The sequence below is a fragment of the Cottoperca gobio genome, chromosome 1 (assembly GCF_900634415.1).
Source record: "Cottoperca gobio chromosome 1, fCotGob3.1, whole genome shotgun sequence".
Lineage (NCBI taxonomy): Eukaryota > Metazoa > Chordata > Actinopteri > Perciformes > Bovichtidae > Cottoperca > Cottoperca gobio.
This window is the reverse complement of record NC_041355.1, coordinates 21372562-21397561: the sequence shown is the minus strand read 5'-3', so window position 1 is coordinate 21397561 and position 25000 is coordinate 21372562. Positions and strand designations below refer to the sequence as shown.

At 44.9% G+C, this 25000-nt stretch overlaps 1 protein-coding gene across 1 annotated transcript in view; it reads left to right on the top strand.

The window, feature by feature from the left end:
• The window catches only part of maml3 (mastermind-like transcriptional coactivator 3), a 117026-nt gene extending 98589 nt beyond the window's left edge, over positions 1-18437 (top strand). The window contains exons 4-6 of the mRNA XM_029439589.1: positions 10195-10461; positions 12672-12750; positions 14208-18437. Of these exons, the coding sequence (XP_029295449.1) occupies positions 10195-10461; positions 12672-12750; positions 14208-15304 (1443 nt within the window). The 3' untranslated portion in view covers positions 15305-18437. The remainder of the gene's footprint in view (positions 1-10194; positions 10462-12671; positions 12751-14207) is intronic.
• The last annotated feature ends 6563 nt before the right edge of the window (positions 18438-25000 follow it).

Here is a 25000-nt window from a genome sequence, read left to right as displayed (position 1 = left end):
AATCAAGATGGAGGTAGGGCAAAGAGGAAGGAAGTGGATGATGTGAAGACATGAGGAGAGGGGGAGGGAAAAAGGAGGAGAGGAAAGAGCGCCTGAAGACACGCAGAAAGAGAGAGATGGAGAGCAGGAATGGCAGGGGGACGAAGGGAAGGGAAGGGGGAGCCTATTGCCCCGAGACTACGGCAGAGAGAGGAAAAAGAGAGTGAAAAGAGAGGGAGAGAGCAGAAGAGTGATAGCCTTACAGCATCACCTAATGGCTTCTCTGGAGAGAGAGGGAGGGAGTGTAGAGGAGGGGAAGGCATAATGAGGGGGCTATGACAGAGGCAGAGATAGATTTAGAGAGGTGGATAGAGGGGGAGACAAAGAGAGGTGGAGGTTATACGGCCGTTCGGTAAAGATGGAGTCAAAGAAAACAGGAGGAGAGAGTGAAAAACTGTAAATGGTGAAAAGGGAGGTGGGTGAAGACGAAGGAGCAGAATGATAGCTGCTGAGGCAGGGACGAATCTGGACGTTAAATGAGCTGAGAATGAAGATGGATGAGCGTGGAGGTAGAAAAACTAATGTGAAACATGTAGAAAAACAAATGAAAGCGGGGGTGAAGTGAGAAAGAGGAGGAGGAGAGAGAGAGAGAGAGAGAAGCACCGTTGGGCGAATGAGGAAGGTGAGAAGAGGAAGGATCAGCCCTCGGGTGAACAAAGAAGAGAAGAATAAAAGGAAGATGATGGAGTGGATGGAGAACAAGGGAGGAAGGGTGGTGTGGGGCAGAGGAGTGACTATATGGAGGGATCTGAAAAGAGGTAGAATAAAAGAATGAGTAAAAGAGGGAAGAGACGACAAAGAGAAGGAGGGATACATTGAGAAAATTGAAGGGGAGGTTATTCACAGAGATGGAGGGTGGCTGTGCAGTTTACTGTCATAACGCGAGAGAGAGAGAGAGAGACGGGAGGATGGACGGATGTGTGGAACGTATCTTCACCTCCGTTAAGAGCCGTGTTATAGCACTGATGGCAGCTGTGAATTATTCAAACCCTCTAGTTGGGAATTCTCTCTGGGATGAGCGTGAATGTGATAACCTCACACACACACTCTGTTTATTGCTACCTCTAGCTACAACCTTTGTATGTTACCCTCAATATACATATATGTGTGCACGTACGCACCGTAGAAATAAAGGAGGTTATGATATGAAAGCGCACAGGACAAGAAAAAGAGCAGTCCACCTGCTGTGGCTCCCAAGTTGTCACTCAGACGTACCATTCTCCACCGCCATGATTAGATTACATAGAAACACATCACTCTGTCCAGTTTTTGAAATGCACACATTTACATCCATCTCACAGACACGGCCTCTCTCTTCCCGTGTGCGCACATGTGTGTCTTTAAGGTCTCCATGGTGACCGTTTCCAGGGTGATTTACTATAGCACCTGGTCCCTCACAGGGTGGCCACAATCGCTCCCTGGCCACCAATGATCTCATCCCTTCGCTCCGCTCACACTCTCTCCTCCTCCTCCTCGCTTGCTGTCATGAGTATGTTTTACTCCTGTCTTTTGTCCTCTCGCTGCTCGTCATATTACGTTGTCTGCCACGTTTATCTGTAATCTGTTTCACAAGATCCAAACAAGCAACAGGTCTGAAACTATTTGTTGATTTAAAAAGGAAATGAATCAACAATTTAGATAGGAAGTCCAGACTATAGAGCAAGACTCACAATACTAGCTAAACTTAGACACAGTGGTGCTTTGAGCTAAATGCTAACATCAGCATGCTAACAGTTTTGTGTCATTAGTCTATAAGTGTGAATATCACATGCTTACTGCATCTGTATATGTAAAGACAAGCATAAACTCGCCATGGCCGTTTCCAGAAGTGAAATATAATGTGTATATCTGTGCAGTGATTCGAATCTACTCCAAAATGTAATGCGTTCTTCCTTGGCCCATGCTACACATTTCTACCAATTAAAATCTGGTCAGTAGTTTTTCCATAATCCTGCAGACAAACGCATAAACCAACAAAGCGAACCAAAAACATAACCTTCTTGGCGGAGGTAATAAATATAGTTTTAGTTGGGTTAATTTTAATTAGTCATGCAACATTATTGCAAACAAGCATGAACTGACATTCCAGGCTGTGTGCTGTCTGTGGACGGCATTCTTCGTGTGTAAAGAAATGTCTTGGTTAAGCACTGTGCCAAACAGCATTCATGCTGCAGGGATTCATTTACTTAAATTGATCCACTCCTGCGTGCCTACATGCATTTCACAGCATCCCTGCATGGCAACACTTTGGTTCAGTTATGGTTAAAGGATCATCCCGAGAAAACCTGTTAACCCTGTCCGTTGCCGTGTGTATGTGTGTGCGCAGATTCCGAAGATTTAGAAATAGGCCAGTTAGGGTTTAGAGCAGAGAGATGTTAAGAGATTAAACAGACCTCTGTGGGGAGCAAAACTCCTCTTCAGCAGTTTAAATATAACTCTCTTCAGGGACAAACTGAGTAAGGGTGTGTGTTTGAGGGGGTGGGGTTAGGGTAGGTGGGTGAATGTGTTCTACACATAACCAGTGGCTAAGAAGTGTGTGTGTGTGTGTGTGTGTGTGTGTGTGTGTGTGTGTGTGTGTGTGTGTGTGTGTGTGTGTGTGTGTGTGTGTGTGTGTGTGTGTGTGTGTGTGTGTGTGTGTGTGTATGTGTGTGTGTCAAAGTGATGTCTTTACCTTTGGCGCTATGGGGATACTTTGAGGTCTGGCACCACCATCTGCTCGGGGTTAGTGTGTGTGTGTTGTATGTACATGTGTTGTTATGGTTGTGCGTCAGGTGCTGCATGATACTTATGTGCTCTAATACACAACACATTTGTTTTCTTCTTCATTACAATTACTTTATTCCTCGACTTCTCATCTACCATGTTAAGCAGAGAGAAACTGAATACAACTCAACTCTGAACAATAAGTATCTTGCAAGTATATTAGCTTCAAATAGGTGAATTAATTTTAAGTGCAGTACAATAGCTTCAACTAAGCCAAACCAATGTAAGTGCAAAATACAGAAGTAAGAATTATTATTTTTTATTTATTTTTATTATTATTGCTGCATTCTGAATGAGCTGTAGAGGTCGAATGGCACATGTAGGCAGTCCAGCCAAGAGGGAGTTGCAGTAGTCAAGTCGTCAGAGGATAAGAGCCTGGACCAGAACCTGTGTCGCCTTCTGGGTCAGTAGGGGACGTATCCTCCAGATGTTGTACAGAGCGATGCTGGCATTGAAGGCCCGTTGGTTGTCCAGTGTCACACCCAGATTCCTTGCAGTCCGAGTCGGGGAAACAACATGGTGATAGTAAGGAGATGGTGATAGTAAGGTCTTGGGTGGGAGAGCCCTTCCCCCGAAAGGAAAAGCAGTTTGATCTTGTTGAGTTTCAAGTGGTGTGCGGACATCCACTGAGAGATGTCAGACAGACAAGTCGAGATCTGTGCCTCCACCTGGGTTTCAGATCTCGGAAAAGACAGAATCAGTTGAGTGTCATCTGTCTAGCTGTGGTAGGAGAAGCCATGACTTACAGAGCCAAATCAGTTGGCATGGGTTCGACAGAGACCCTCTCCAAGTTACCCTGTAGGTGCCGTCCTTTAGGTAGGATTCAAGCAGGGAGAGAGCAGAGCCTGAGACTCCCAGTTCTTCGAGGGTGTAGAGGAGGATCTAGTGATTCAATGTGTCGAACGTAGCAGAAAGGTCCAGAAGGATGACAACAGAGGAGAGGGAGGCTGCTCTTGCAGAGGAGGGCAGATTGATGCGGATCAAGAAGGTTGTTCTGGTGAAGGTAAGACGAGAGTTGATTGAAGGCTGTACAAGTACTTTTGAAAGAAATAGAAGAAGAGAGACATGTCTGAAATTGTTCACTTCAGAAGGGTTGAGTGAGGGTTTCTTTAGGAGAGCGTTCACTCTTGCCTCTTTTAAGAGTGTTTGGAAAGCAACCAGTTGTTAAGGAGGTGTTGATGAGATGGTCGAGAAAAGGAAGAAGGTCAGGAGCAATAGACTGGAGAAGGTGAGAGGGGATAGGGTCCAGAGGGCAAGTGGACAAATTAGCTACAATAGCTGTATGTCGACTCATCTAATGCTAAGTTAGCAAGTTAAAGTTAGCTAACGTTACTTGGGGCTATTTTATTAGAATGAAATGACATATGACTACATTTCCTCGTCCGTGAACATGGTTTGTGCCTGAGTCACGTCAGATAGATTTTCATCGGTAATGCCGGTTGTTTAACAATGAACACAACAATGACCCCATGCTACTTCTAAACGTCATCAAAGTCCGTCTTTTGCTATTGTTTTGATTGAGAGATCCCTAGCTGCAGAAATGACATACTGTGAAGACTCCCTTTACAGGCTGCCTTTTTCAGATTATAGCCATAGACAAGCACAAGTCATTAACCAGCCACAACTACATTATAATGTTCATATTTGTGCAGATTCCATTTGACCAACTTGAAAATGCTCGATATAATTGTGATCTGAGGCTCAGTTGTTAAGCAAGACCATTATATTGCCTGACACTTAGTTGAAAGGGTCTAATCTCACTTAAAACCTTGTACGTTCCTGTGTTTAGTCCTGCGAGTTACAAAACTGTTAGCCTGATAGTGATGCACACACATGCACGTAGACATTGTACACACTGTCCTGGTCATCTGTAGGTCATCAAGTAATGGATTAGTTAGGTCTGGTAGCAGCCCATCTGTAGGTCAGGTATTAACTTACAGTGAGGAGCAGGTTGAGTGTGATGCTTAAGACCTAAGATTTCAATGTACAATATATAATGTCACATTGCATTTAACATTACTTTTGGCCTTATTGCCACAGGTGGAAAACCTTTTAAAAATCCTATTTTGACGACTGCATGTAATATGAGTAGAATAATCCGTTACAGTTATTAGGCTATTGCTAACACAGCTTTAAATATTAGCATGCTTTGTATTAGTACTATTAGCATCTATTAAAAATCACTTTGACATGTAGATATTATGTTGTTGTCATCATGTTATCATGACCATTTCCATAGATATCATTATTATCACCTACAAGGATTATACTGTAGAGGTACCTTGCACCTGCATACATTGACAAAAATAACTGACAGCCTTTCTATTCGTCTTTCTATTCCTCCTGCATACATCGATACTTGCTATCTACACATCCATTGATTCAGGCTAGATGTAATGGACACTTTCAGTGAGGCGTTGAGTCTACTACTCGTGTGTCTTACAGCATTTTGATTTGCATACTTCCACACATCTGAGACGTCACCAACAGGGTCAGAGTGCAAGGTCAACCAGTGTGAAGGACATTCAGACATTGATGAGCGCTGGCTGTGAAAGAGATGTGAACCTCTGACCTTCAAGCTTTAACTCACTCCATGCACCTTTTCCGCAAACCATCAGCTGCTGCAACATCCTGCCGCTGATCCAAATGCAGAATAGAAAAAGAAAAGAAAAGCTTGCAGCCGTAGTGTGCGTAAGAGTCTAATGAAGCATCTCCCCATCCATCCAGCCCTCACTCTCTGTTTTCTCACTGCTCCCCTCCTCTTCACACTCCCCTCCCTTCCTTCTCTTACACAAGTGGGTGACAGATGTGAGCCACTCTGGAGAGCACACAGACACCCAGCACTCTGCTGTCAGGCGCCGCTGCTCTTATAGGCTGTGTATGTGTGTCCGTGTGTGTGCCCGCCTGTGTGTGTGTGTGTGTGTGTGTGTGCGTTTACGCATTATCTGCAGTTGTGTTTCTCCGAGTGCCTTTATGCATTAACTGTAAGGCATTATGTAGTGCTGTAATAGTCTGTCCATCTGTGTTTGCCTTTGGTTTTTGTGTGTGTGTGTGTGTGTGTGTGTGTGTGTGTGTGTGTGTGTGTGTGTGGGGGGGGCTGTACTGAATAATTCAAAGCTTTAATCATAACGTTGACATTCAAATTTTTACTCAACATTCAAATGATGTGCAGCTTAATAGTGCAGATAAAGATCAGGCTTCACTTATACTATTTGTAGAATTAGATTCCAGCGGTGGCTGCGTAGGATTCTTTCCGACTTGTGTGATCTAAACTTTTCCAATAGCTCCAGAGCGATGTAAAGTCCAAAAGTCATCATTTATTGAAAAAAGATAAATGTAATCATCTACCAAAAATATTTAATCTAACGAAATATTCTGCCCCAGTCCATATTCGTTGGTGTTTAGTCTATAAAAAAAGAACATTTCCCGTATTAACGGGGCGGTCGACACCAATCTCACGGCAACATAAATAACATTTATACAACCGTAATAACAAAACTAAAAAAATCCCACATTTGTTTTAAGGTGATGACATCATAAAATATGATGACAGACATTCAAATCTGTGTGAATCAAAGTGTTGAATGTAAAGAAATTCAAATAGATTTGGTGCTGCCTTAGTGATATTTCACAGCAGCCTTTAATCTGTCACAATGGGATCAGATGATTTAATCCTGACTATAGTGTGTGACCATACTAGTGTATGCAGATACACCTTTTAAACGCATACACATTAAATACATTAGATGCATATTTGTGCTTCATGAGAATGAAATGGACAATCTCTCCCCCCCACTTTATCTCACTTACACACATGCACACATACACTTCCGCTCACTTTGCGTGTAATGTAATCACCTGGGCTCCATGCTTCCTAACTCAATAACGCTGACAGCCTCACCATACACACACAGACACACACACACACACACACACACGCACACACACACACACACACATCCTCCGGAATAACCTGTGACATATTTCACCTCTCCTTTCATTTCATCCTCTCTGATCCTTCCTACTACAAACTTTAGTAGTTACTTCGAGTAGCTGTTGCTGTTTTAAAACTCTGTTTCTCCTGTTAGTTTGGAGCTAACCATTGAGTCTCATTAGCCGCTGACCCGTTTCTGTTGAAGAGCACAGAGTTCGGAGACGGACTCAAGCCGTTCGGAGATGCCAGAGACGGGAAGACAGACGGACTGTGGCTGCTCTTTGTTGCATTATTCAACATTCAGGAGTTCACAGAGAGAATAGAAGATGCACTGATAAACAGAGAAAGAAAAGGTTGAAAGCCAAAGTAAAATTGTAAGATAAATGTGTGTTTGTGGAGGGTGATCAGGCGCGGCGGCCATAACCGCTCCTTCGAGCGCCATCTGCTCCTCGCCGCAGCAACTGTTGCCAGGGTACCTGCTCTCCTCCCCTTGATCCCACCTTTTACTCCTCCTCTTTTGGCTCCTCGTTTCCTCCCGGGTTTTTTTTTCCCAAAACAAGATCTGCTCTCCTTTTCCTCCTCTTCTTTTTTCTCATGCTGCATTCCCTCTTTCCTCACACATATTCTTTCTCTTCATAAATTAGTTTGGTGATACCTGCTTTTTATTCATAAGCTTTATTGGCGTGACATTCAATTCAGTGCATATTGGCAATGCTTCATTGAAGTACTATTAACACTGAAATACTACTGATACTACTGCTAATTCATGAGCTCTTTTTTCATCCTTTCCTCTCGTCTTTATTGTCTCTTAACTGTATACAGCGTATACATGCCGTAGTTTTCTGTCACTTCTTCAGCTAACACACACACCACCTCCACCAAAATCTTTCTTCTCTGAGACCTTTCCCCCCCCCCTCCTCCTTCCTTTGAAATCCATCTCTCTTCCGTTCCTTCGTTCTCTGGCAATTGTGCGGACATGACTCAGGGCCCCCTGTCTGCAGAGAGAAAGAGAGAGAGAGCCGTAGGAAGAGTGGAGAAAGGAGTTTGATGGTGGGGTGTTTTAGAGAGAAGGGAAGAAAAGAGGTAGAGTGAGTGGGGGGAGAGGGAGAGATCGTAGATCAGAACCGTCATGATTGAGCCATCTGCTGAGAGGAGGCCAGTGAGACTCAAACACACACACAGACACACACATACACACACACACACACACACATGCATGCTTAAAGATCACCACTGCCACCCGTTGGTCATTTTCTGACACTACGCCTCTCCGTCCCCCTCTCTGCTCCTTTCTTACACCGTCTCCCTGCCCGTCCGGTAAGAACATGCCAACCGGAGATGAGACACGTAGCTCTGAGCATCGATCAGTCTGGTCTGGCTGTCTGGTGAGCCAGTCTTAAGCAGCCCATTCTGCTTGCTCCACAGGGTTTTTTGTGCTCTAATATGAGGTTTATCTCCACCTAACTCCTTTCTAAGAAGAGCCGGGCCTCAATACGGATTATGAGGCTTTGGCTCTTTCAAAACATATTGAGTATGTGTTACAGACTCTTGCCAATGCTACGATGTGCTGTACTGTAATCCTGCTTTTGATGTTTCATTCTTGCCCTGCAGTTAAATGTGATTTGTTGTACACTGTCTGTTCCTGTGGGTGGCTGTGTGTAGCTGCATTCTTATGTGTGCAATCACTCTTTACTGGCGTGAATCGGTCTTTCTTCTCCTCTCAGGCTTCTCCCCTCTCTCACTGCTGGCGGGCCTAAACGATGTCCACTTTCGTTCAGCTGTCTAACCTTTAATAGATTCATAAACGCTCCCCTCCCATTGGCCAGAGCAGGCCATTTCATCCTATTAGAGATTAGCATACGGCTGAGTGGAGGAGGAAGTGCTCTTTATATGCTAATGAGGAGATAATGTATGCAGCGCGGACCAACCAATGCCCCCATTGGGAGGACTCGGGATGGACCGACGAGCTGAATCTTGAGGCAGTCCTGTCTTTATCTTGTATTTCACTGGACTGTGTCTGTGTGAGCTATCATACACAATAATAGCTAAATACGCTTTTATGCATAAAACAAATCAAATCAAATTTATTTATATAGCCCAATATCACAAATGATACATTTTTTCTCAGTGTGCTTTACAGACTGTACAGGTTATGACACCCTCTGTCCTTAGACCCTCGCATCGCACATGGAAAAACTTCATAAAAGAAACCCCATAATTAAAGGGGGAAAAATTAAAGAAACCTCAGGGAGAGCAACTGAGGAAGGATCCCTCTCCCAGGACGGACAGACGTGCAATAGATGTCGTGTGTACAGGATAAACAACATAGTACAAGTACAACATTTGACAGAAATGATGTTGTGTTGAAAAAGAGAAAGTATGGATGAATCCAGGAAAATGTCAAAAAGGCTTCCCGGTGTCCAGAAGGACCAGGGCAGCAGGCGCAGCCACGATTCCTGATACTGACGTAAACTTTATCAGTGGCAACCTGCCCCATGAGAGACACAGAAACTCCGGGGATGATGCCCCGGATGATGAGTTAGTAACACACATTTACATAAATGCATACAGATAGAGAGGGAGGGGAGGAGCGAGGAAGAGAAGGAGAGCAGGGAGGTGTCCCCTGGCAGTCTAAGCCTATAGCAGCATAACTAGGGGCTGATCCCAGGCAAACCTGAACCAGCCCTAACTATAAGCTTTATCAAAAAGGAAAGTCTTTAGCCTGCTCTTAAATGTGGAGAGGGTGTCTGCCTCCCGAACACAAACTGGAAGCTGGTTCCACTGGAGAGGAGCTTGATGGCTGAAGGCTCTGGCTCCCATTGTACTCTTAGAGACTCTAGGAACTACAAGTAACCCTGCAGTCTGGGAGCGCAATGCTCTAGTTGGTTTATAAGGTACTATGAGATCTTTAAGATATGCTGGAGCCTGACCATTAATTGCTTTGTAAGTCAGGAGAAGGATTTTGAATTCTATTCTGTATTTTACCGTATTTTATATCTGTATGATAAATATGAAGCTGCTACTAGCAGCCAGTTAGCTTGGCACAAGGATTGGAAACAGCGAGAAACGGCGATCCTGGCTCTCTCTGTAGATAACAGATATCGGCAAGAACATCTAAAGCTAACAACTTATATCTGATTTGTTCGATCCGCTGCATCGAACGATCATTTCATTGATGATTAATGTTGTTTATTTTCCCAAAATGACAAATTTTGACAAAGAAACCAGAAATAGCTGCTGTTTCAACTCACTGTGCTAAGCTAAGCTAGCCAGCTGCCGAGTGTAGCCTCATATTTATTGGAAATGAGAGTGGTATCAAGGTTCTCACCTTCTCACTCTTGGCAAGAAATCAAATAGGCGTATACATCCCAAAATGTTACACTATTCCTTTTACTCGCTTGATTGATAAATGATTGAACTGTGTATCTGACAAGCTGCCCCCTCCTCTCTGTCTACAGGAACAAGGTGTTGTGGGAATGTCACGACCGCCGGGTGCCATCCCGCCTCCTCACCCTGCTGGAGGCGTGGCCTCTGGGGTGGGGCCCAACCAGGTGTCGGGACCTCCTCCTGGCTATGTGGGCAACCAGCAGCAGGCAGCCATGATGAAACAGATGATGGCGATGGAGCAAGAGAAGAGGGTGCAGATGCACATGATGGAGCAGCAGAAGCAGCAGCTCTTCAGAGAGCAGAGACAGCAGCAGCAGCAGCAACTACTGGCCGAACAGGTGAGTGTCTTTAAATGAGCGCCCCGGTAGCATAATGTTAGTGTGAAAAACAAAATGACTAGGCCTGTGTGATTTATCTGCCATGCATTAAATTCTAATTTAATTTGTTCATGCACTGCTGTATATGTGTCTGTAGCTCTAACAAGGGCAACTCATCCTCTTCTCTTCCTTACTGTTGTCTGGTTGCATGTATAATTACCCTCAACCAGCCCCCTCTTCACTACTTCCTTTTCATCTCAGCAGCGTGTGTGTGCGTGTGTTTTTGCCACATGCCGCCTGCTGTGATAATGTGGTGTTTTCTTTTCATTTCTCTCTCTGTGAGGGAATCAAGTGTTAAAGAGTTCTGAACTCTGAAGTCACCACCCACTATGTTGGTTTTAATTGGATCTACAAAAACATACACAGACACACAAATATAGGTGTCTGAAAAAAAACATGTCCTGCTGGGGTTTAGTGTATGTTGGTAAATGGATATCGTACATCCATTTAAATGAGCAACATACCTTCTGCTTTCCAGGTTTGTTCAGTAGCTGCTATTTATGCTGTAAGAAGTCAGACTTGTTTTTTAATTTAATTTTCTATAGCTGCACCACAACAATGGCTACAATAGAGCATCAGGGCGGCCTTTGGTTTCCTATTTAAACATTGATCAGCAATGTTATTGTTTGTGTACGACAGCATCATGCAGATACTGTACACTAATCTTATCCTGAAAGCACACGTATGTCTCACTTCTGCTACACCAAACATCTGTCTCACCTCTGCTACAGCAAACACCTGTTTCACTTCTGATACACCAAACATCTGTCTCACTTCTGCTACAGCAAACACCTGTTTCACTTCTGATACACCAAACATCTGTCTCACTTCTGCTACACCAAACATATGTCTCACTTCTGCTACACCAAACATATGTCTCACTTCTGCTACACCAAACATATGTCTCACTTCTGCTACACCAAACATATGTCTCACTTCTGCTACACCAAACATATGTCTCACTTCTGCTACACCAAACATATGTCTCACTTCTGCTACACCAAACACCTGTCTCACATCTTCTGTGCCAAACATCTGTCTCACTTCTGCTAAACTAAACACCTGTCTCACTTCTGCTACACCAAACATCTGTCTCACTTCTGCTACACCAAACATCTGTCTCACCTCTACTACAGCAAACACCTGTCTCACTTCTGCTACACCAAACCCCTGTCTCACTTCTGCTACACCAAACCCCTGTCTCACTTCTGCTACACCAAACCCCTGTCTCACTTCTGCTACACCAAACCCGTCTCACTTCTGCTACACCAAACCCCTGTCTCACTTCAGTTACACCAAACACCTGTCTGACTTCTGCTACACCAAACATCTGTCTCACCTCTACTACAGCAAACACCTGTCTCACTTCTGCTACACCAAACCCCTGTCTCACTTCTGCTACACAAAACCCCTGTCTCACTTCTGCTACACCAAACCCCTGTCTCACTTCTGCTACACCAAACCCCTGTCTCACATCTGCTACACCAAACCCCTGTCTCACTTCTGTTACACCAAACGCCTGTCTCACTTCTGCTACACCAAACCCCTGTCTCACTTCTGCTACACCAAACCCCTGTCTCACTTCTGCTACACCAAACCCGTCTCACTTCTGCTACACCAAACCCCTGTCTCACTTCTGCTACACCAAACACCTGTCTCACTTCTGCTACACCAAACATCTGTCTCACTTCTGATACACCAAACAACTGTCTCACTTCTGCTACACCAAACATCTGTCTCACCTCTACTACAGCAAACACCTGTCTCACTTCTGCTACACCAAACCCCTGTCTCACTTTTGCTACACCAAACCCCTGTCTCACTTTTGCTACACCAAACCCCTGTCTCACTTCTGCTACACCAAACCCCTGTCTCACTTTTGCTACACCAAACACCTGTCTCACTTCTGCTACACCAAATATATGTCTCATGTGTTTTTTGAACTTAGTAGAAATCTGAATATATTTATGAACCTGAATCTTTTTTTATATAATAAAAATAAAAATAATTATAATATATAATAATATAATATATAACTGTTATTTCTGAATTACCCTTTTTCTTGTCTGTATACCATGATGATACCAAATCCTGGATTCATGAAATAGATTTGAAGGCATGTAACCCATTTGTAACCCGCACTCTAAAAAACGAATTGTGTGTGTGTGTAGCTCCAACAGCAGCAGCATCTCCCCAGACAGATGGGCCAAGGCCAGAGGAATCCATACCCCCAAGTCAACCAGTACCAAGGTGAGACACACAAACTCATACGTACGTTTTATCTGTGCAACAAAGCACACAATTTGTGCAGAAACAAAAGAATGGCAGCACCCCAATACACTTTATACTAAACAAGGCAAGACCTGACCTAAATACTTCAACATTTTATTGTTGACCACATTAGTAAATCAATTTTTGGTAAATCAGTTCCTATTCCTTTGCAGAGCATCCTGACGCACATGTACACTTGGTCTGCAACAAGTATGGTATACATGGTAGAGAGCCAAAACATTTAACAGATTTTACAGTTCACTCTGACATATTCAGAGACAGATCGACACACAAAACACATAAAGCATGTATGCAAATAGTAGCGCTGACTGAGCATCACCCTGAAACCAAACCTGGTCCTCTCTGTCTGTCAGATACATCTGTTGGCGCTCAAATGCTCTTCAGCCTTTCTCTCCTCTCTCTCTTTCTCGCTCCCTCCAAAAAAATTATAGAATATTCCTGCTCTGCCTGTTACCACGGCAACTTGTCTGTCCTGGATCCCCCAGAGTTCCGGTGAAGTCAGAGAGATGGATGAGAAGAGGGAAGTGGGAGGGAGGGATGGGGGGGCTGGCAACAAGAGGAATAGGTAGATGGTCTGGTAGGTAGAAGGAGAGGTTGGGAAGAGAAAGAAAAGGAGAGTGGGTGAGAGGATGAGGATGAGAGAGATGAAGCAAAATACAGAGCACAAGGAGGAGAGTCGAGTCGAAATGCCATTTATAGCCATCAGAGAGTCGGTCTGCAAGTCTAGGAGATAATATGTAGAGGAAGAGGAAACTCTGGCCTAGAAATATATCTGTTAGTTCAGCTATTCTGCAGCGCATCAGTGATTTGAAAGCGATGATTGCGCTCGCTTCACCTGCAATCAGAAAATAATCATACTCTATACCTATTCATATTTACATGACGTGATATGTGAAATAGATGTGGCTATTGTGTCATGTTAAATTACCTCAGCTCTGCTCATTTCCTACTTATTTATGAGTCTGGAGTGTGCAATCCTCTTCTTTCCGACTCCTCTGTTAGAAATACAGTCCAAGCTGTGAGGTGAGGGATTAGTGGAATGATGTCAGAAGTTGGTTTATTAGAGGATTTAGAGCCATTTCCACACTAGCAGGCAGACCTCCTCAGCTCTGGCGCTGCTGAGGCTCTCATAGGAAAAAGTGGGGAAGTGAGGTTTTATTTTAGCTTGGTCAGATTTGAAACTTGAGAGACACATTAGTTTCCAGAGTAAACAGGTTGTCACGGAACATAAATCTTTGACTCAGCTCTAACTTATTAGATCGGTTTTACGTGCCAGTTGGTGATTTAAGTGGATCTAGTATACAGACTCCAAAGCTGTTTCACAAAAGTCTAGCTCCTTTGTTTATTCTTTCTCCATATTCTTCTCTAATTCCTTCCCAACTCCAGATTTAACTCCTCTGATTCTTGTCTCTTAGGTCCTCCTCAGGATCTGGCATCCAGAAGCCAGGCTCTCCAGAACATTCGGGCTGCCCGTCTCCTGCAACAGCAACAGCAGAACCAGCAGCAGATGGTTCAGATGAGTTCTGTCCAGGGCCAGGGGGGCTCTGTGGGACCCCAAACTGACATGGGTTTACCCTACGGCAACCAGGGGTCCAGCCAAGGTTCCCTCTACGGGCTCAACCCCTCCATGAGCCAAATGATCCACCAGCAGCAGCACCAGAGCCAAAGTGTCCAAGCCTCCATGGGTCTTCCACCGCAGCACAACCCCGCCGGAGGTCCGCCCCGGCAGGCAGGTGCAGGTCCTGGGGTCGGCGGGATGCCCGGAGGCCCCGGAGGTGGTGGAGCCGGAGGGTATGGAGGACAGGGGATGTTAATGAACTCCATGACCCAGCAACCCCTCAAAGGCCCTCCCAAAGCCCAAGCACAGAGACTGCAAAGCATGCTAGGAGCAGGAGGCGGAGGCGGGGGAATGGCGGCAGGTGGCTGGCCGCAGCAGCAAGGACAGAGTCTGCAGGCCATGGGGGGAGGAGTCGGAAGGACTACAGGAGGAGGGGGAGGAGACATGGTGGGGTTCAGCTCCAGCCAGGGTTATGGGATGCAGCCGGGTCAACCCCAGCGCATGGCCAAGCAACACTTTCAGGGTCCGGGCCAGGGGATGAGCCAGGGAATGGACCCCAGAGTGGGCAACCCAGCGGCCGGTATGGGCGGCCCAATGATGGGCCCTCACATGGGCGGTCAGCCCAGGACCAACCAGCCCCGGCCCATGGTCATGAACCAGGGGATGAACCAAGGGGTGATGGGCCAGGGGATGACTGGGATGGGGGGGTTCGGGCCTGGCCCTGGGGGGCCTGGTTTAGGGGCAGGGGGAGGAGGAGGTGGACCCTATGGACCCGGGGGAGTCGGGGTTGGAGGTCAGCCACCGGGCTACCAGAGGACAGCCAATCAGGACATGTCATCCTATGGATATGGGGGCGGGCCCTCAGGGGGAGGAGCCTTCGGATTGGGCGATGGCTCAGGGGCGGAGCTGGACTCAAGTGATGGTTGGATGGAGGAGTTTTTCCCGAACCAATAGCCAACGGGGAACCTGGAGATTAGTTTTTACTGGATGAACTAAGCGTTAGTCGGACAATTGTTAAATCCTGAGAAAGTAAAACAAAAAGGATGACATGATGTGGACTGGCATGTTTTTGTTTTGTAAAACATGAGCAAGGTTATAAATGTGTTATGTTTTTGTTTTTGTGTGTGTGTGTGTGTGTGTGTGTGTGTGTGTGTGTGTGTGTGTGTGTGAGATGGAGAGAGCGATCATTATGTCTCGTGCATATTAATGAAAAACCAATATAGAGATTAAGAGGTGTGTTTCATTAGTTTCCTTTTTTCACCGCAAAATTAATTTTCTCATGTTCCAGTGTTTGAAAGCGAGCCCCGTTTACACAGCAACACTTTGAGCCCAAGCTTCAGCAAGGGCTGATTGAACACCACAGACTGATGAAGGGGAAGGAAGACTTGTTCTCAAGACAGCAATTTATTTGTGTTAGTGTGTTTGTGCCACCCAGCTCAGAGCTTCAGATCTCTCAACTATGTGAGGAGCTGAAGGGAGTAGAAAGCACTCTCAGCGCTCCCATTTCCTCCCTTAGATTTGTGCCCCCTATACACACACACACACGCATACACAAATCTGTCGCCTTCGCGCTCTCTCACTTTGTTCTCTTCATCTCTCTCTCTCACTTTGTTCTCTTCATCTCTCTCTCTCTCTCTCTCTCTCTCTCTCTCTCTCTCTCTCATATCTTCCTTCTCTCTCTCCGCCGTCTTTCCCACCCTCTCTCCAGAGACTCGTTCCTCGCTCTCCTTTCTCTGTTTAAATTGTGAACATCACAACAGAACAAATGATGTTCCTCTATTGTGCCACACAAGCGCACTCTGCCCTCTAGTGCTTTTGCTAGGCAACCAACCTGGGTGGCATTTCTTTGAGGGTTTCATTTCCTGCGCGTGGCTGTGGATGACGGGAATGCACGCACAGAAAGACAAAGAGAGCAAAAAGCAGAGAAAGAGAGAGAGAATAGGCAGCTAAAGCAAGCACTCTCACACACACACAAACATATACAAACCAACATACAGACAAACAAGCTTCAGCCTGGGAGGATGAGCGGATGTGTGAGAGGCAGCTAACAGAGCTAATATTACATTAAACCTTCTGCCTGTGTGACACAAACCACATCCCATGCATCAGGCTGACACAAAGCAAAACGATCGCTGGGCACTGAATGTATTCAAGCACCACAAGTGACTTCTTCTTTTAAAGAAAAAAAAAAAAAGCTAATTGAAAGCCCACCCACATGTTATGTTTGTTGCCGTGTATTTATCTCTAACAATGAAGCTGGTTGTGTCTTTGTCGATTTAAAAGTGAAAAAAAAAGAAAAAGTTAGCCTTCTTTTTAGTTTGTGTTGTCTTTTGAAAAATCTGTTTGTCCTCCCGTCGCAGCACAGCCTTCCCTTCCATACCGACACAGCTGGTTGTCAATCACCGTAGCCCTGCTTTACATCCTGGCTTCTCTTGTACCGCAGCAGAAAACACCCTCACTCCAAAATAGAACGTAACTGTGCTAAACTGTAACACTACTGTGAAGAGAGTTGTCCCCTTCCAGCGCTTTACTAGGAAAATGAACCACTGCTACGCCTTGAGTTTGTTTTAAAAACAGTAGAGAAACTTCACACAGCTGATTGGGCTTCAAGGGTGACGACGGTTAGCGCCAGTTAGCATCTAAACAATCAGTGCTTCCACTGAAGTCAGCGTCTCCCTTTCTCCGAGCTTACGTATTTCACTGTAGGCTTTACTCCTCATCATCAACAAGCTGTTCACTCTTTTGCCCTAATGGTTGAGTAATAAATATGTGTCGAATAGGTTTTAGTCGTTGGTCAGATAACACCTTACTTCTCTAACTGTTTTGTAGTCTCGGTTAAAAAGATGAATGAAAGCGTGCTTGTTCGTGCATTACTTTGTATTTAGCTCACCAAGAGTGAAAGTTTGAAAGACGACGCTGTAATCAACAAACCAAAAAGCCTTCTTCTCTGTAAACTAACTCCTTGCCATCAACGCTGTTTGTTCTCATGGTTGTTGATGTTGTATAATTCAACCCTTTAAATACAAACTTTTAACCACCATTGTCATGTAAGCCTCGCTGCATTTGGTAGCACCCCACGAATGAGGGTCTGTAGTTTGATTTTTGTCATGTTTGGAGAGCAGAAGTCCTCCATCTCACTGTGGAGTCTGAAGGTTTAGGGTTGTAGCCCTCCCCAGTTTTGTAAGGGGGAGATGGTGAAATGAATAAAAGCTTCTAGATAAACTCTTGAGCCTTCCTTGTGCAGGAAAAGCAGTGGAGCGCTCACCGCTTCAATGGCTCCACTGCTCATGCTTCCAAAACTTTGATACCACTCCAGTACTCCAGGCAGGCTCAAATAAAAGTTCAGTGTCAGACCAGTGAATTGGAGGCGGTGGGCAGGAAATCACCTGAGGGTTACCACTCCAGACTGGAGGCAGGAAGGTAGAGAAACACTTCTGGGTCAGTGTTAAGATCACAGCCTTTGTGACCTTTTTGTCTTCTTCAAAGTAAGAGTTCATGGTATGGTTTGAAATCCCTTCAGGAAGAGAAAGGAAGCTTCCTCCAAATATCATTATGTACCGGGACCAAGTCTGTAGACAACATTTTAACAAAAATTGTTGTTGTTGATGTTCTTTGTTTTTTTTTCTTTGTGTTTTTTTTTTTACTGGTGCTGACATATATGTGATTATGAGAAAAAGTATATAAAAGATAATGGCTATTTGTAAATATGTTTTTACAGGTTTAAATACATCAGATAATACAGTCTCTACTCTGTAAAGAATTTACTGTTTGTTGGAAAATAGAGAAGTATTTTTATTTTGAAGTTTTTTGGTTTCACGTTTAACCCATCTGAGCTATGCCATTGCACTTCAGACAATGTCTTACTACTAATTTGTATTGTAAACCTCCTCCTTTTTTGGATTTTTTTTTCATTTTTTTTTTCTAGTTTGAGATTTGACTCTGTTCTTAAGCAGTGCTTATTTCTTTTTATCCTGTACAGAATTCTGAAATGTTAACAAAAGAGAATTACAAAACTTTTTTTTTTTTCGTTTGTTTTTCAAAAAGATACAATAAAGAGACAATGTTCTCGCTGATCATATTAAATGAACATTTCTGTTTTTCATTGAGTTCATCTGCAATCATTAGAGCACAACTGTGGAGCCCTACAACCGACAAAATGTAGTAAAAGGTTATCAGACAAGTCAAGAATAGAAATGAATACATTAGAAATATACATGAAAACATTCAGCAAACAAACGCTAACAAAGCTAGACGTTTAACACTGTTTGAACGTTTTTTGTTTAGTTTTACAAGAAAATACATTAAATCACACGCATCTATAATATCTCAACTCCAAGATTAATTTCCATTGTGGTCCTTGAGAGGCGAGTGCTTGAAAATGAAGATAATGTTATAAAGATAGACGTAGAGCAGGGGTTCTCGACGGGGGAAGCAATATTTTAGAAAGGTTCATGTGTTTTTGGGAGGCATTTGTTTTACAGCCAGTGTGGGGAACTTCCGGCCCGCAAGACCAATTGATCCGGGCCTCGAGGTAATTCATAAACACACGCAAAAGGCCACTCCTAGTGGACATTATGAATATCTAGTCATGCCATTTGGTCTCACCAATGCTCTTGCAGTCTTCCAGGGATTAGTCAATGATGTTCTTCGGGATCTGCTCAACGTATGTGTCTTTGTGTACCTGGATGACATTCTGATTTTCTCCAAATCTAAGCAGGAGCATGTGACTCATGTACGCCTAGTTCTCCAGAGGCTTTTGGAGAACCGTCTGTTTGTGAAAGCTGAGAAGTGTGAATTCCACGCCTCAGAAGTATCATTCCTGGGATTCATCGTTAACGCAGGTAAAATCCAGATGGACCCGACCAAGACCAAGGCTGTCACTGACTGGTTGTCTCCTTCCACACGAAAGGAGCTTCAACGTTTCCTGGGTTTTGACAACTTCTACCGGAGGTTCATCCGTAATTACAGCTCGGTGGCAGCTCCCCTCACCTCTCAGAAAGTGCTCTTCCGATGGTTCCCTGTGGCAGAGGAGGCCTTCTGTAAATTGAAGTTACGTTTCACTTCAGCTCCCATTCTCATATTCCCAGATCCCACTCGCCAGTTTATCGTGGAGGTGGATGCTTCGGACACCGGTGTAGGGGCAGTTCTTTCTCAGCGATTGGCTGAGGATCAGAAGGTTCATCCTTGTGCCTTCTTCTCCCGGAAGCTGTCTCCGGCAGAGAGGAATTATGATATTGGGAATAGGGAGTTGTTGGCAGTAAAACTGGCACTGGAGGAGTGGAGACACTGGTTGGAGGGAACAGAGCAGCCTTTTGTGGTCTGGACAGACCCCAAAAACCTGGAGTACATCCGTTCAGCCAGGCGGTTGAACTCTCGTCAAGCAAGGTGGGCTCTCTTCTTTAACCGTTTTGACTTTTCACTTTCCTACAGACCGGGTTCAAAGAATGTGAAACCCGACGCCCTTTCCCGTCAATTCCAGTCCTTCCTTCTGCATGTGTCATCGGTGCAGTAACTTGGGACGTGGAGGACAAGGTAAATCGCTCCTACGCTGAACATCATGCTCCCAGTGCTTGTCCAGATGACAGTTTGTTTGTTCCTGCCAGTCTCCGTGCTCAGGTCCTCCAGTGGGGTCATTCGTCTCGCCTGGCTTGTCACCCTGGGGTGAGACGCACCCTAGCGCTGCTTCGTCAATGCTTGGTGGTCTTCCATGGAGGCGGACACCAGAGGATTTGTCTCAAAACAGGTCTGCTCTCAAAACAAGACCTCTCACCAGGCCCCTTCCGGTCTTCTCCATCCCTTGCCAGTTCCAGCTCGTCCATGGTCCCACATCTCATTGGATTTCGTCACTGGCCTACCACTCTCTGACGGTAACAGTCATACTCACTGTCGTTGATCGATTTTCCAAGTCTGCTCAATTCATTCCACTTACCAAATTGCCTACTGCCAAAGAAACAGCGTAAATTATGCTCCAACAGGTGTTCCGACTTCATGGTCTGCCCTGTGATGTGGTCTCTGACCGTGGTCCACAATTCACTTTTGGTCTGAGTTTTGCAGGCTGCTGAGGGACATCGTCAGTCTGTCATCCGGTTTTCACCCCAATCTAATAGTCAGGCAGAAAGAATGAACCAAGAGATGGAGACAGCTCTACGCTGCCTCGCTTCCCGCAACCCCTCCTCCTGGTCTAGGCAACTCTTGTGGATCGAGTATGCCCGCAACACCCTTCCCAGCTCTGCCACTGGTCTTTTACCCTTCCAGTGCTCTCGAGGTTACCGGCCACCACTCTTCCCAGAGCAGGAACGTGAGGCCAGCGTTCCCTCTGTGCAGCCGTTCGTAGGTCGGTGTCGACGCACATGGAGACAGGCTCGCCTCACACTCCTGCGCTCTTCAGAACGTTACGAGCGATCCGCCAACCAACGTCGCATTCCTGCCCCCCTGTACACGCCGGGGCAACAGGTCTGGTTATCTACAAAGGATCTACCCCTCAGAGTAGAATCCAAGATGTTGGCTCCACGTTTTGTGGGTCCATTCCCCGTCTCGAGGGTCATCAATCCTGCTGCTGTCCGTCTTCGTCTACCGCCTTCCATGAGGGTTCACCCCACATTCCATGTATCCAAAGTCAAGCCTGTTAAAGAGAGACTGTTTCAGCCCTCCCCCAGATCCCCGCCACACACCCCGGCTCATTGAAGGGGGACCTGTTTACACGGTTCGTCGCCTCCTCAAATCCCAGCGACGTGGTAGGGGAGTGCAGTACCTAGTGGACTGGAAGGGTTATGGTCCTGAGGAGCACTCATGGGTTCCGACCTGCCACATTTTGGGGTCGTCCCTCATCAGTGACTTTCACCGGGCTCATCCTGATCAACCTGGTGGGACGTCAAAAGCCGTCCCTAGAGGGGGGAGGGGGTTCTGTCACGCGTTCCACCCACTATTAGTTTGTTTTCATTTGGTTTTACCTTGTCAGTAATTCTCTTATCATTTCAGATCCTGGTTCATCCTCACTGCCTACAATCAACTTATTCCCCTCACCTGGTTTCCACAGCCCATCTCCTCACCTACTTCTCATTCCCTCATTAGTTCTCTCAGAGGATATATACCAGTTCTCTCCCACTTGTTCCCTGCCAGATTGTCTTGTGTTTTCCTGCCAAGCTCTCCAGCGATCGTCTAGTTTACCTGTTTAGTTTTCCTGACCTGCCCGTTTTGACCCTGCCTGCCTGTTTCTGGACTCAGATTCTTCTGCCTGCCCCTTACTGGATTTTTTTGCCTTTTGGACTGATTTACCGGTATTTGACCCTGCCTGGATTACTGAGTAAACTGAACTATATTGTATTCTGCCTGTCTCTTTGTCGTGCTTTTGGGTTCAGTTCTGTCAGTTCCAGCGAACCTTACACACGCATGCCCTGGAAACATAGGGATGATCCCAGTTTCAATATATTTTGTCAATTGGTTTGTGGTTATTGTCCATGGGCACCATACACCACAACACTTTGTCTGCGAATACACAACATCAATATCACCCGGTTAGCTGACAAGCAAGTCCTTTCATCTCGTTTCAGGGTCGCAAGACTGACTGAGACAAATGCACACACATTCATGTAGCGCCTAAAACCAGACTGACTAACTGCTGTAGTAATGTTTTGTCTAACAGACCTAATTTGCATAATTAGACTTGCATATGCTAAAGAGCAGAGCCTTAATTTTGTCGGGCAGTAATAGCGACAATGAATCATGGGCTCCCTGTTGGTGTCAGCAGACAGACAGACAGACCACATGCAGCGCCGGGACCTTTTTGCTGTGATTCATCTTTTCTGCCCCTTTCAAACTCATTCCTCCTCTTCCTCGATCAGCCACACCCCTTTTCTTCATCTCTGCTCTTCATCATGGCCACCTTCCTCTACCTCTTCTCTTCTCCACATTCGTGCTACACCTTTCCTCTCCCCTTTTTACCTAGCTGCCTGGTTTCTCCTCGACTCTGTCCCCCACCCACCAGCACCCGACACACACACACGCACATGCACATATCCACCACACTCCTGCTTCCCATTTGACATTGATAAATGGAGACTAACAGAGATGACAACATCATTACTCATGTTCAGTAGCGACACCACCTAGGACAGAGAAAAACCGAGAGGAAGAGTCAGGATGAAGGACAGGACAGGATGAAGATGGGGGAGTTAAGGGGTGGAGGGGGGAGGCTGCAGTTGGGGGTGTTTGCTACAATCCACCCCAAGCACACACCTTAACATCTCCAGAGAGCGGGATGTTGAGGTGTTCATTACTGGTGTAAAAAAGTAGCGCAACTGTTGATAGTACCGGGCGGCGGCCTGGAAGATCGAAACTCATAGGTTTCCGACCGGCTGCAGGGCTGTAAAAAACAACTATTTTCTTTATCACTAAATCTGCTGTTCCTTTCAATGAAACATTTAATATATAAAGTATCAAAAATAATAATCATTTTCTATAGCACATTGCCTTAGTTTCAAGGAATTTCCAACAGAAAAAAACATATTAAATTTATTTATAACCATGAAACTTTGTGAAGGGTTTCAAAGGATTCTAATCAGGGGGCGGATACGCAAATTATTTTTCACATTTGTGAACATTGCGAGATAGGGCATGGCATGGGGGAGTCTGCGCTCTCCAAGTGCCCTTGTAATTTATTGTATATATTTATTTGTCACCATATATCTATTACAAAAAATGAACACAGCTTAACATATGAGAGGCTAAAACTAGCAAGTATTTGTTGTTTACTTGATAAATTGCTAAAATGATACTTTTCAAAATAATTAACAGCAGACTATGTCAAGTGAGAGCAATAGGGAGAATATTAAAATGAAAACAGTAAAGTGAAGACTAAAAAACTAAAATGGCATTCACATGCTACTGGATGTGAATGCAACATAAACACTACAAAGAAGATTTGTTGTATTTTATTGCTCAGAGCGTTTTAACAACACATGTATAACTATTTCCGACTGAAACGGGTGTTCATGTGAATTTTCGCAGGAACTACATGTTTTTTCAACATTTTACTTATTTCTTGTAAGGTTATCGAAAGTTAAACATAATGTGTGTATCTGTTATTCAGATCTGCTCCAAAATGTAATGGGTTCTTCCTTGGCCTATGCTACACCCTTACTCAAAGTTTCATCATAATCGTAGCTTTTCCGTAACCAAATCAAAAACACAAGCCAAACCAAAAACATAACCTCCTCCATGAGGCAACAAAAGTGGCCAAATGGCGGCGCTAGAGGAAAGGGCAGAGAATCAAGTCAAAGTGATTCATCCTCCATGAAACATGAATGTAAATCCATCATATATTTGTAGAGATATATTAGTCTAGACCAAAGTGGTGGACCGACCGACAGTGTGGCTAAAAAGCGGGATACATTTGCAGTACAGAAGTGACGTTGCTGACACAAAAACACAAAAACAAAACTAACCTTATTATTTCACGTGGTGGGAGGCAGTTAAACGGCCTCACAAACTCACACACAATGTCTTTCTTGCTCATCAGCGCTCACAAGATCGACACCAGCACAGACAACGAAGAAGTTAATGACAGCCAGTTTGCTCCTGCAGCTTAACACACACACACACACACACACACACACATACACCATCAGCCTTGCACACATCCCAGGGGCACTGTTATGGGCTCTAATCACAACGACAAATGATGTGTCACAAAGAGTGGGAGATGAGTTAGAAGAATCATTCACTCTTCTCTCCCTGGCTCTCGGAGAGTAATAAGGTGAAGAAATGTAGCTGGAGAAATGTGGAGTGGAAAGACATATGGAGGGGGAGAGAGAGAGAGAGAACAGGGGATGGGATAGTGCAGAGTGAGAGGGAGAAAGTGTGCGTGCAAGTGTGTGTGTGTGTGGTGTCAAGTTGATAAATGTGGTAGCAGGAGTCATTGTGGTGGTGGAGGACTAGGAGGCCACCAGATAACAGCAGAGAAAGGCCTGAGCTGTCTCACACCATGAATAAAACACCATGAAAATCTCTCTCTCTCACTCACACACACACACACACACACACACACACACACACACACACACACACACACACACACACAGGTTTCTAATTACGTTCAGATTACTTTATCTTTCTGTTTCATTGTGTTATTTAAATGGAGAGTATCACTGTGGGATAAGTGCTCTGTATGCTTCCCCCAGTGTGTTTAAGATAACCTGTACATGTATACGTAATATATATACAACACATAGATACACATGCTTAGTGGTCTGTCTGCCCTCCCTCACAACCTAAAAGTAGTGGAAAGTTTGCTTATTGGCTGATGATAAACAACACGTTATGCAGTTGTGAGCAGTGATGTGGTTTCACCCTTTCTTCTGTCAATATGGCGCCCTCTAGTTGACGTTGGCAGGAACTGAGAAAAGCTTTGTCCTGCTCACTGTACTGCTACATTTATTTTCCCACTTTACATAACAACAGCAGCCTTGAGTTGAGCCATGAAGATAATCGAAATGGTACACCAATTAAGGGGCACACCACCAATTTTTCACCAAAGTTTACTGGTCACAAGGAGTGCTACTTGAAAAAAGTTGTATAATGTCTTCTGTGGCTCTGCAGGAGCTCCCCAAAGTCCCAAAGAAAATAACCCTGATGACATCACTATCATAGTGA